The sequence below is a fragment of the Artemia franciscana genome, chromosome 6, assembly GCF_032884065.1.
Source record: "Artemia franciscana chromosome 6, ASM3288406v1, whole genome shotgun sequence".
In the NCBI taxonomy this organism is placed as follows: domain Eukaryota; kingdom Metazoa; phylum Arthropoda; class Branchiopoda; order Anostraca; family Artemiidae; genus Artemia; species Artemia franciscana.
In genome coordinates, this window is record NC_088868.1 from 28,933,283 (window position 1) to 28,946,850 (window position 13,568).

Genomic DNA, 13,568 nt, shown 5'->3' on the forward strand with positions numbered 1-13,568 from the left:
ATTAAATAGCGAAGATAAAACAAAACAAACAAAAATAATTACTTCGCCAGATACGCAAGATATATCTGCACAACTACCTCAAATATACTGACTCATGTTTACTCCATTGTCTTTAGAATTCTAGAATTATCACTTTACTGAAAACCAAGCTAAAGTTTTTTTCTAGAGAATTGCAACAGTAAACTAAAATATATCGATATCACAGTCGCTGACAGATTGCCGAAAGACTTAAGTGTCTGTGTTTTGCGTAGACTACTCATAGAATTTTCAACTCCTTAGAGACTATTCAGTTTGGAGGGAGGGGGTTTCGGGTTATTTTTTCAGTAAAATGCTAGTTTGTACAATTCTAAAGATATTAAAATCTATCAAAAGTCAAGTTATTTGAAAACATTTGTAGAGATATTTTACACATTCGGGGCAGCAATAATTTATGTTTGTTTTAGGTTTCAACTTCGTTCCTAAAATAAAAATTAAATAAACTAGGTTTCACTTAAATAAAAATTAAAAAGTTAATTCCTTGATTTAAAAAAATCTCATTAAGGCATATACCAACCTTGAGGAAAATTGCATAAATGAAGCATTTTAAAGTGGTTGCACACGAAGTTAACTCTTCAACATATACGCCATGAACATCTGGAATAGAAAATAGAAAACGTCTCTTTATTAAATCGCTTTAGATTTGTCAAATGGTCTGACCAATTTAAAGTGAAAAATTTAATGGTTTGGCTCAAACCATTCTTCATTCCTGAACAATATATTGCATTAAGGCAGCGACATCAAAATCAATCTCTTCAGGAGCGAAATATTCTCTCAAAAGACATCACCAGGGTAGAATTTCATAAAGTGCTTAATTGGATAGAAAATTTCTAAAGGAAATTCAATTCCATATCGAGGTTGAAATGTACTATAATGGAATAAGAAACTTGCACTCTTTTGAAATTAAGGTAGTAGACGTCTTTCTACCTTCAGTATGTAAATATTGTTTGAAATAATTGCGCATGTACTTATTTTTAAAGATATCTTAATTTGTAGATCTTAGTTAGTAGTTTTTTTGTTGAACAGTCAGAATAAATATTAAGACTATGTATTAATTCACAATAGCTGAAAAGGGCTATCAACGTATTCCAGCAGCCGTGAAAACATGGGTGACATCTTGAAGGAAGTTAGTAGGGTTAACAATATTTTTGAGTAATATAAAAAAGAAAATGAAATATTATAATATAATAAAAACATGATATGAAAATAAAAAAATTAAAAATATATAAGAAAATAAATAAAAGTCCTAAAGGAATCTTTCTTGTAGAGGTCTGAAACTTACTGACTGTATTTGTGTAGTCACAGATACTCACTTCAGATAGACGTTGTATAGCGTCACGCGATTATTTCCAAAGCTTGAGATTAGTGCTTGACTTCGAGTTTCGGACACTTAAGAAATTAATGGATAAAAAAAAAGTAATACATAATAAATAATGATAGTAATAATAATAAATAATAACAATAATGACAATAAACAATAATAATAATAATAATAATAATAATAATAATAATAATAATAATAATAATAATAATAATAATAATAATAATAATAATAATAATAATAATAATAATAATAATAATAATAATAATATAATAATAATAATAATAACAACAATAATAATAATAATAATAATAATAATAATAATAATAATAAATAAGTAATAATAAAAAATAATAGTAAATATTAAAACTAAAAAATCATAATACTAAACAACAATAAATAAGAAACAAAAAGAACTGTGAAGTAAGTGGTAACTGTATCTATTGTTTTAGATAATATGCAGTTGGCAAGTGTTCATATTAGCATTAAGCAAATTAGCAAACTGGACGGCAATTTGTTTCGTATCAAAAATAACTAAAAGGACCTAATAAGGATGATCTAGAACTACCACAAAATACTGCTTCAGAACGCAGTCCAATCAAAAGCTTTTGAATTAAAAATTTAGTTAAAACATATTGCGAGTGAAAATCTGCTCAATTAAAAAAATTGGCCTTTTTCCTTCCCCAGGAAAAAAACGGGTGTTCCCGAAGACGATTTATTTTTAAGGTGCCAATATAGCCTACAGGTCAATATTATAATAAGGTTAAGATAGTAACACTTTTACTTGATAAAACTTTATTTTAATACCTATTTCAACAGTGCGCATCCCTTAGATCTGGTTTGATCTACACCTTCTTTGCTTTAATCCTAAGATATATTTTCATCCCGCTCACCTTCTAGTTTCTCTTGAAACCTTTCAAAGGTCACCATTTCCTTTTCTTGTCTTTAGTTCATCTTTGAACTTGCACCACTTCTAAGAACTGAAAGTGCCATGCTCATTAGCACGCTAATACAGATGTTTTGTGGGAATAAGAAAGCGAAAAAATAAAATAAATATGGCTAAAATATACGAAGTGCTCATTCTTACCAGAATTTTCTTTTTTTTGACAGGTCTTCTGTTCGTATTACATCACGGAACACGAAAGCTTACCCCTGAATAACTTGTCTCTGGAAAATTCATCCTTAGAAAACTAACACCCAAGGAAAGCTTGTATTAGGGAAACTCAAACCCCCTAAGAACTCGCTTAGTGAAAATGTGTCCACACTAAAAATTGATCCTATGAAAAATCATCTTTGGAAAATCATCACCACTAAATTTCCTCTATAAAAGTTACCCCAAATAAGAGGTGAGTTTTCTGTGGACAAATTTTCAAAAGGAAAGTTGTTAGGGTTCAAGTTTTCCAAGAGCTGAATGTCGTCCTTTTTATTTTTTATTTTTATTCAGTTATCATTTAAACAAACGGTGTTTGATTTTTATTAAATTCATTTCTGATAGTCTTCAATTCCTGTTTGTTCCAAAATCGGATGGAGAAATTACATGAAAATAAGCAAAGATATTTTCGTTTTTTGACACACAGTACGTCCCCTGAGAGCGGTTTTGTCGTATCTGTAACTTTATCGAGAAGTGGAGTTAGGACTTCCATCGAATGTGAAGTTTTTGCTCTATCCGATTCCGTCGACTATTTTATTGTATCTCAACTAGAAGTGCCTCAATTTTAGATTTATCGTTTATCGTATCTTGCATTTTGACGTTTTGTTAAGAGCGGTTTTGTCGTATCTCATATGGGAATATTACGTGGGCATTTTTGTCGTAACTCCGTCAACGTACACTTTTGAAGAAGAAAAGATTCGGTAAAAGTTTTACAATGAGACCCAAACGGACACTATTTACATCTGCACAAGCTGCACAATATTTGCAGGAATTCAGATACCTCATTTTGAGGAATTGAATAATATTTTGTTTCAAGAATATAATATATGTTATATTCTATATATATATATATATATATATATATATATATATATATATATATATATATATATATATATATATATATATATATATATATATATATAATATAGAGAGCATAATTTGATATTATCGAATACGCATTCGCGAAATGTATCAACTGTATCAGGAAAACTGCAGAGAACTAGCAAAAAATGATGTTAGTGACTTCAAGAATCTTGAGATCTTCAACACGCAGTTTAATTTGTCATTTCATATTCCGAAAACAGATCGATATGATGTATGCGAGAAAAAACGTTTAAAGTGAAGAAAACAGAACTTAAATTGGATCTGGATGTAAAAGACGAGTGTGAGGCTCAATTGAAAAGTAAAATTAAGACCCAGATTCAACATGACGTGGACAGGTCAAACCTACCTATTCCTCTTCTTTGTTTTGATCTGGAGAATGTTTTTCCGCTGCCCTGGGGTAGTGTTTCTTCATTGTTCTATAAAAGGAAGATAAACATTTTCAACCTCAAGGCAATTCTTTCATTCCAGAGAAAGACTGGATACAAAATCAATAAGGCGTAGTGTTGCATTCCGTCCTAGTTTGATGGTGGATGTCGAGTCAAATAGCTAGTGGACTAGTAGCCATACTGGGAAAATTTCTTGATACTTACCCTTATATCTGCCAGCTAATTACTTTGTCGCACTCCTGTGTGTCCTAGAACCGAAACTACATTATAAGCTTCACCATTCAGGATGTTCTAAGAAAATTTTCTTCGCTTAGAAAAAGTGGTTATGAAGTATTGTTAACCAGGTCCTTCGAGTATACAGGAGGTTAATACTGTACATAGCACTAATGAATGGGAGCTAAAGCACCTTGATTTGTTTTCCCCACTGGATCTGGTGAGGAAGTTACTGAAAGTAAGAAAGATACATCCTTTTAATGTCCTGCAAATGACCCAGTCAAAGTTCTTTGACTTTCAAAAGCCAGCAAAGACGTACAACCACTCGTTGGTACCGTATTCAAAGGTAAAACAACTTGAGTTCCGTCAGGATAACGCTAAGAGAGTTTGGTTCAAAACTTCCTTCTCTGGAGACTTGCAAATGGCTACTATACCACAAGAATGTACTTCTATTAAAAAGTGTCCCAACACTTTGGCTGTCCGTGTTGTTGAACGTCTTGTCCTGCCCAAAATTTGTGGCAAAAAGATTGATCAACCTGATTCGAAAATCAAAGATGTCAAGTATCACCTGAAGTTCACCCCCAACCAAGATTAGGAGTATTTTGAAATAAAGATTGAGCAGTACTACAAGGCCAAGGGGGATACTGAACGTTTGGAAGCCTCTCCGTCTGCGCGAGATCCCTGTCCGGAGGAGGATTCTACTGAGACAAAACGGTGGCCGGCAAAGAAACTCCACATAAAATAAAGGTTTCTGATGCTTTTTGTAATTTTTTTTTACTTTTCAAATAGTATTGCTGCATCAGAGCTCGTTTTCGTATCTTCAAGGTGAAAAGAATAGACAGCCCACATCATTTTATCGTATCTAAGTTCACTAAAATTTCCTTAGGGGTGGATTGTCGTATATTTTTCTCTCTTTTGATGTATTTGCGAAAACAATCGGTTGAACCTCGTAAGTTCCAGCAAAGGTGAAATTTTCAAAGTAGTTTTTCTCGGAATTTTGAAACCCGGACTCAGGGGACGACAAAACCACGCTCAGGGGACGAGTAGTGAAAACCCGGGATTGGATTTGGCGTGACCTTTTTCTTCTTTTTATACTGAAAATTGAACCATAAGACAGAAGATTTTTATTCAAGTTAAACTTTTTTCTATTTTGTATTTGGAGCATCAGCATCTTAGAAAGAGCTAGGTGGGACAGGGTCAATAATTAGTTTGGAACCACTGGTTTAGAGGGATACAAAATTCCTTTAAAGGGGAGAGGGATTATTTTTCTTCGTAAGTGAATATTCCAAATTTGTTGATTGATAAGTAAGCCCTGTTTAGCCTCATGGCTTGGGAATCAAGTTGGAACTTGATGCCAGGGAAATTTTTATAAAGGAGGGGGCAATACGATTTTATGGGAAGGGGAATTTGTCTCCTATCCTCAGAAAATCATATATGCTGCATTTTCTTTTTTATGTTTGTCATCCAGCAGGTTTCACTGCTAGTATCCTATAATATGTCTCAAATGCTGTCCTTTCTCTATGTTCTTTGTTCATGATTAAATAAAAAAAACAAGTTTTTTTAACTGAAAGTAAGGAGTGACATTAAAACTTTCAGCTCTACTTTTTAGAATAGTAGAAAACTTTAGCGTAAAGAGCGGGGCGTTGAGGAAGGAACAGCCCCTTTCACATACGGAACAATTTTTGTTTGTTTTAAGTTTTAAAGTCGCTCCTTACTTTCAGTTAAAAAAAAACTTGAATTTATTTAATTTCTGAATGTTTTGAACTAATGCATGTTTTGATTTTGGCTCTCTGCACATGAATAATTTAAACTAAATTTGCAGATTAATTTATTATTTGTTTTTGGCTAAATGACTTTCACATTGTTTTGATCGTATGATTTTGAGAAAAAAAGGAGCAGGGAAGGAGTTATAGCTGCCCTCCAATTTTTTGGTTACTTAAAAGGGCAACTAGAACTTTAAATTTATTACGAACGTTTTTTTAGTAAAAAATATACATAACTTATGAATTAACTTACTTAAAGAACTCCAATATTCGTATCTTTTTATTACGTATATGAAGGTTTCTCCCCCTTGTCAATACCTCGCTCTTTACACTAATGCTTAAATTTTGTCCCAACTCCTTAAGAATGACCCCCGAATCATTTTCTCCTAGCACACACAAATGCTTAAATTTTGTCCCAACTCCTTAAGAATGACCCCCGAATCATTTTCTCCTAGCACGATCGGATGAGTGGATGGAAACAACATTTCCAATCATTGCTAAATCCCTCTCAGTCATCCCCCTCTGACGATCTTTCCCCATCTGTAAGCCCTATAATGTTGAATTAGGTGATCCTACAAGAGCCGAAATCCTCAAAACAATAAAAACACTAAAGAACCTTAAATCCCCTGGTGAAGACGACCTTCCTCCTGAACTATATAAGAAATGTCCCGAAGTAACGGCTGGACAGATACACGGCATCCTTCAAGACGCATGGAAAACGAATTCCTCCCCAAAGGACTGAAAAAATTCAATTTTACGACTGGGAGACAAGACTGAAGGTGGAAATCACAGAGGAATAAGTCTTATAATTATCGCAGTAAAAATATTCGGGATAATTCTCTTGAGTCGTTTCAAAACTGCCCAGGAGAAAAATACCCGCGAAAATCAAGCTGGCTTCAGACCAGGCAGAGGCTGCATTGATAATTTTTTTGGCACCCGACATATTATCCAACAGTTCCAAAGGTTTGAATTACCTCTAGCTTTAACATTCCTCGACTACACCGCGGTCTTCGACTCCGCTACTCTTCATAAACTCTGGAAAATCCTAGAAATCGATGGCATAGCTGTAAAGTTTATTGAGCTAGTTCAGGCATATTACTCAGAGTCAACTAGCTGTATAAGAATCTATGGCGAGGAAACTGAAGAATTCCTAGTCGAAACTGGAGTAAAGCAAGGCTGTTTTCTCTCTTCAATCCTGTTTAATTACTTTATAGACTGGGCGCTGGAAAATGCCTTAATGCAAAACAATGGTGCCCAGATTGAAAAAAAGTCAGTACTTGACCGACTTGGATTACGCTGATGATGTCAGACTCCTCTCTGATCCTGAATATGCTTAAAAGATAAGTAAGTGCAGAGAAAACTAAATTTAGGATCAAGAATCATCCGACCCAAATATCTTTGAGCGTGAAATTAACTCAGCTAGAATGGGTTGAGAACTTCACCTACCTAGGCTCCATACTTTGCACTTATGGCTCTTCAGACTTAGACATCCATCAAAGAATACATAAGGCGCAGTTTGTTTTCCTTTCGAGAGCCTTTTTAGAACCACCAAGAAATTTCCATTCTGACTAAAAGTCGAATCTATACGGCCATGGTCCGAAACATCCTACTCTATGGATGGGAAAATTGGTTCTTGCAACTTCAACACAAGAGAGCACTAGCTGCTTTCGAACATGGATGCTTACGCCAAATACTTAGAATTTGCCGGCAAGATCGTATATCTAACTCCAATATTCACCAATTCTGCAAGACTAGAAGAGATGCCGCTACCACCGTTAATAAAGCGCCGCTTAGAATGGCTGGGTCACGTCCTGCGAAGACCACCAGAATACCTGCCCCGTCGAATCCTTCTAGTTTAGCCCTAAGACTCTTGGAAGAGGCATCAAGGAGGGCAAAAGAAGAACTGGTGGACCCTGAGCAAGTCTGAACTGGATCCCATGGGTGGTTTTAATAAACATGGACATAGATGGTCGGCCCAGTGGCTCCCGTTCGCAGGACATTTGGCAGCAGATCGTGAAACCTGGTCTAAAGAGGTCACAAGGATCCTGGATGCCGGGTGAGGCGGAAACGCCTGACTCTCGCCACAAGTACAAGTAAGTAAGTACAAGTAAGAATCACAAAGGCCGTAGAATAAATAGTTAAAATTACTAAAAATAGTTTAGCGCAAAAAGCGAGGTATTAAGAGGAGATAAACCCCTCATATGCGTGATGATTTCTGTTCGTTTTAAGACTTAATGCTGCCCCTTACTTTCAGTTGGAAAAGATTTTCATATTTGAAAAGTTCCAAGTTGAAAACATTTCAGTTGGAAATTTTTCATATGAAAGGATCATCCCACGTAACCCCCTTCCCTCGACCCCCTCCCCCCAACCAGAAAAAAATCCCCCTGAAAACGTCTATAGACTTCTCAATTACCATTACCATATGTAAACACTGGTCAAAGTTTGTAACTTGCAGCCCCTCCCACGGATACTGTGGGGGAGTAATTCGTCCCCAAATACATAGTTATTAGGTTTTTAGACTAGGTTGAATAAAATGGCTATCTCAGAATGATCCGGTGACTTTGGTAAAAATGAGCGTGGGAGGGGGCCTAAACACCCTCCAATTTCTTGTTCACTGAAAAAAGGAACTAGAACTTTTAATTTCCGTAAGAATGAGCTCTCTTGTGACATGTTAGGACCATTGGGTCGATACGATCACTCCTGTGATAAAAAAGACAAAAAAAATAAATAAACACGCATTCGTGATCTGTCTTTTGGCAAAGAAAAATACAAATTCCACATTTTTGTAGATAGGAACTTGAAATCTCTACAGTAGGGTTCTATGATACGTTGAATCTTATGGTGTGATCATTGTTAAGATTGTATGGCTTTTAGGGGGTGTTTCTCTCTATTTTCTAAAACAAGGCAAATTTTCTCAGGCTCGTTACTTTTGATGAGTAAGACTAAACTTGATAAAACTTATATATTTAAAATCAGCATTAATATGCAATTCTTTTGATGTAACTAATGGTATCAAAATTCTGTTTTTAGAATTCCGGTTGCTATTGAGCCGGGTCGCTCCTTACTACAGTTCGTTACCACGAACTGTTTGATCATGCCAATGGAAATAAAAAGGGGGGTAAGGGGACTTTCAGAGCCCGCTAGTCTTCAAGAAATGCACTTTTCAAGTATAGCTATAAAATACCTTTCCCACTATCAAATTCTCCTGAAAAAGCCCTCTTTCCTCCCAAGATCGGATACGAGCCAAGTCCTTTCTTGAGCCCTTTAGTATGTTCCATCATTCCTATGTCCCTTCTATGTCCCTTTACAATAACAAAAAAAAGGTATAAGAGAATTTCTCATTCGATAGATCTCATCTCAACTTCCAATTTATTCCCACTCTAAGCTTTAATAAGTTCTTATCACACTCTGCCAGTTCAAGAGAGTTTAGACTGTCCCCTTATTTTGTTTCTCAGCCTAAGCATAATATCAATTTAGCGATAACAAATTGTATTCAGATGTTTATTATCCGATTAAACAGAGGAAAATCTTAATTTATTAATTGAATGGTCGAAGAAATAATATAGACAAACATAATAAATATAGATAAATATATAGATAAAAATGTAGATAATAATAGTATAGATAAACAGAAGAAAATCTTACTTTATTACTTGTATTGTCGAAGAAATAATATAGACAAACATAATGAAGAGTGGCGAAACCCTATATAGGCCAGTGTATTCTCCTGATGAGCCCTTATGTTGGGTGTTGCCTCTGAATTATTTGTCTATATTATTTTTTCTATTGTTTGGTAAATGACGACTTATACTTATTGACGACATGACTGCCTGTCCATGGATTATTCTTTATGGTTGATTGTGTGTGGCTATGCTGTTTGACCTATGTGATTGTATGGATGAGTAGGGTTAAGGCCTTATTCAAGTGCTGGTCTATATTAATCACTAATTTAGGAAAACAGTCTTCCTTTTCTCCTTCTGTCTCTTTTTTTTTTTTTTTTTGTGTTTGTGCTGTTGCATTGGTGATTTCTCTTTTCATGATAAATATATAGACAAAAATATAGACAATAATATTATAGATAAACAGAAGAAAATCTTCCTTTATTACTTGGATGGTCGAAGAAATAATATAGACAAGCATAATAAATATAGATAAAATATATAGATAATAATAATATAGATAAACAGAAGAAAATCTTACTTTATTACTTGGATGGCCGAAGAAATATTATAGACCAACATAATAGATATAGATAATATATATAGATAAAAATAATATAGATAAACAGAAGAAAATCTTACTTTGCTACTTGGATGGTCGAAGAAATAACAAAGAAATGCCTCATTCAAAATATACTAAATTGCTATGAAAATTTGAAAATGAAAATTATGTGTTTTAGTTACGGAATAGAAAGAAATTATGCTATAAAATAAAGACAACAGGAGAATCCGTGTTAGGTGGAAATGAGGAATTTGCTCTTTATAAAAGGCAAAACGTACAAGAAAAGAATGAAATTAGTTAGTGGTGTTATTTGGAAGGGGATAGGGGGGGGCATGTACCTTCCTCGGTTTTTGTCCTCTCCCTTGATTTTGAAAATCCTTTTCTTATGATAATAAAAATAACAATCTTTATTCGTTCCTTTTATCACACTGCAATAACATGGGTATTGTTAAAGAAAAGCACAAAAGGACACAACACCAAAAACAATACAAATGACGAGCCATCACCTCTACTTCGGGACACTGTTGTTGTAACACCTCACGCATTAGGGCCCAAAGGAGTTGAAAATCTTGTCGTCAAGTTTGTAGGCAGGCATTCCAACAATTTTGTCCCTCTCTCAGAGTTGCCAACCTTGTTTTGTGTTCGTGGTTCTCTGAAGTAAACTGAGCCAGGATATCTTGGTGTGTTGAGAACTTCCGGATGTCAGCTCCTAACTTTATCAGGATTTCAAGCCTCCTTTTACCCAGGGTTGGGATTTTGAGTTGGTTCAAGCTGAGCTCATAGTTTATATGATTCGGCCAAAGAATTATTTTTCAGGCTCTCTTCTAGATAGTTTCCAGTTGGTTTCTGTGCTTTGCTTTAACCGAAGCGTGCCGAACATGCCAGCCGTACATTGCTACGGTCATTACATAAGTTTTATAGCACTAAAGAAGGAGTTGCTCTGTCATTCCAAACCTTCTTAGATCTGCAAAGGATTTTGAAAAGCCAGTTGCTTTTGCTGTGATCTGTCTGATGTGATCTCCAAACGAGACATCGTTACTTAATGTGATGCCAAGTATTCTTACTAATTTCTTTACTTAGAGAGGTGTGGATTCGTTTCTGCTCTTCTTCTTCAGGAAGTTGACACGCATTACATAGCTTTTCTTGAGGTTTGTCTTGAACCTCACTTGATCAGTTTGATGTTAAAGCTCTGCAACAAGGGGCATGAGCTGTATGTTTCCCCGTTTTCAAGTTGTACGCGCTGTTGACGACAAGAAATAAATAGAAAGGAAGGGGTATTTTGACTCAAAATGGGCTGACAGATATTTGTACTAGAAAAAATAGACAGGATAAACAAATCACCCCCCCCCCTTTACATTTTGACAAATAAATTTTATTCCCTCCCCCTCCCCTCTATATTTTCGTAAATTGATGGCACTGAAATGAGTTAGAGAAATAAAAAGGATTAAAAGTAAAAAGGCTAAAGCATGTCGTAAAGTAAGAGATCATTGAAGGAAGAAATATATTAATTTTAATTATCAGTAACAGATAACCCACAATATAATAATCATTTTCTCACAAAATACCATGCTGATAAAATACTTAACTTTCTAAAGGTTAAAAGCTAAGCTTCCTGGATAAATTATATTTTCACGTGACAATGACATGCCAACAGGGGAGGGGCAGAGCGCATGTAATATAGTGCGTATACATAAGAAAAGAAGTATAAAGGTGTATCTAAAATACACATTTCTATGTAAAAGATAAAGTGAAAATGTATATATAGAAATATCTGTACTTTTTAGAAAAGTAAATACTTTTATTCTGATAAATTCACATTTATGGCTCATGGGAGAGGGAGGGATATTACAAAGACTAAGATTTCTCCCCAGCATTCTTTCTTCTGTAGTATTGCCTTATATTTTCTTAAAGAAACGATTTCAGAGGAACTATGTATATAGAGGAACCGTCCTGTCATGTATTTTATTTTATTGTTTTTCCACAACACGGAAAGTAGCAACCCGCTACTTTTATATATTATATCTATATCTATATATATATATATATATATATATATATATATATATATATATATATATATATATATATATATATATATATATATATATATATATATATACTAGCTGTTGGGGTGGCGCTTCGCGCCACCCCAACACCTAGTTGGTGGGGCGCTTCGCGCCCCCCAAGCCCCCCCGCGCGCGTAAGTCGTTACGCGCCATATTAGTTACGCGCCATTGTAGTTGTGTCCCTGTGTCCCACCTGTGAATAGAGATAGATATAAATATATGTTTTTAACTACGTAAAACATGCGAATATACAACATTCTTCGCTGTCCCATTGTCTGTGCATATAAATAGATTGTCAGGTTTACTGACTCTTGAACATGCAACATATAATTGTCCATGGGAAAAACAATCCGTATTCAGATCTATACCTCATTATTCTAATGATGTGTCCCTGTGTCCCGGTCGTCATTTATATTCCCTGTGTCCCGGTCGTCATTTGTGTCCCGGTGTCCCAGTTTGTAATTTCTCTTTGAGTGTCCCGGTCGTCATTTATATTCCCTGTGTCCCGGTGTCCCGGTCGTCATTTGTGTCCCGGTGTCCCGGTCTGTAATTTCTATTCGAACAATCCCTGTGTCCCGGTCGTCATTTATATATCCCGCCTGTGCCCCCGGCGTCCCCGTTGTAGTTGTGTCCCTGTGTCCCGGTCGTCATTTATATTCCCTGTGTCCCGGTCGTGATTTGTGTCCGGGTGTCCCAGTTTGTAATTTCTCTTTGAGGTTCCCGGTCGTCACTTATATTCCCTCTGTCTCGGTCGTCATTTGTGTCCCGGTCTGTAATTTCTCTTTGAGTGTTTTTTCTTTTTATTTTTTTTTTAGTTTTTTACCTTTTTTCTTTTTTCATTTTTCTTTTTCTTCTTTATTTTTCAGCGTCACTATGAAGTACATATCGACGAACCTTTGTTTTTTTAACTTAAATCTGGTAGGCATTGATGACCTTATCCAAGTCAAAATCCCAAACCCAATCATCATCGCTATCATTTTCAGTTTTGATATGTTTTGCCTCTCGCTGTCCAGGTGGATTTTCATCTAACTGCGCGGTTTTGCGTTCTTTAGCCTCAAGCCTGTTTTCTTGCTGTTCTTGTGATTCCTCGGAACGCTTTCTTTTCTTACTTTCTCTATCAGCAGCAAGTTTTTTGGCATAGACTCTTTGAGCACCTTCCTCGGCTGTTGCCATTGTAGGTTCTTCAGTCATTTTAAAATTAAACACTTTTCCGTGAACGCATGTCTTAAATACTATTAATGACGTCACCGTCATAGCAAAAATGACGACAACTAATTTCATGACGTCAGTCAACACAGAAACATAACGTCACCTGATCCACAGACAGACAGACAGACAACTTATTTTTATATATATAGATATATATAAAAATAAGTTGTCTGTGTGTCTGTGTGTTGAGTGACGTCATGTTTGTGTGTCGACTGACGTCATATTTTCGACTGACGAAATTACAGACCGGGACATCAGGACACAAATGACGACCAGGACACCGGGACATAGGGAATATAAATGACGACCGGGACA

The 13,568-nt window shown here is 35.3% G+C and overlaps 1 protein-coding gene across 1 annotated transcript in view; it reads right to left on the bottom strand.

Annotated features, from left to right (window-relative positions):
- Window positions 1–13,568, bottom strand: part of LOC136028282 (uncharacterized) — a 77,326-nt gene that overhangs the window by 2,847 nt on the left and 60,911 nt on the right. Inside the window, exon 6 of the mRNA XM_065706028.1 lies at window positions 554–633. Coding sequence (XP_065562100.1) covers window positions 554–633 — 80 coding nt within the window. The remainder of the gene's footprint in view (window positions 1–553; window positions 634–13,568) is intronic.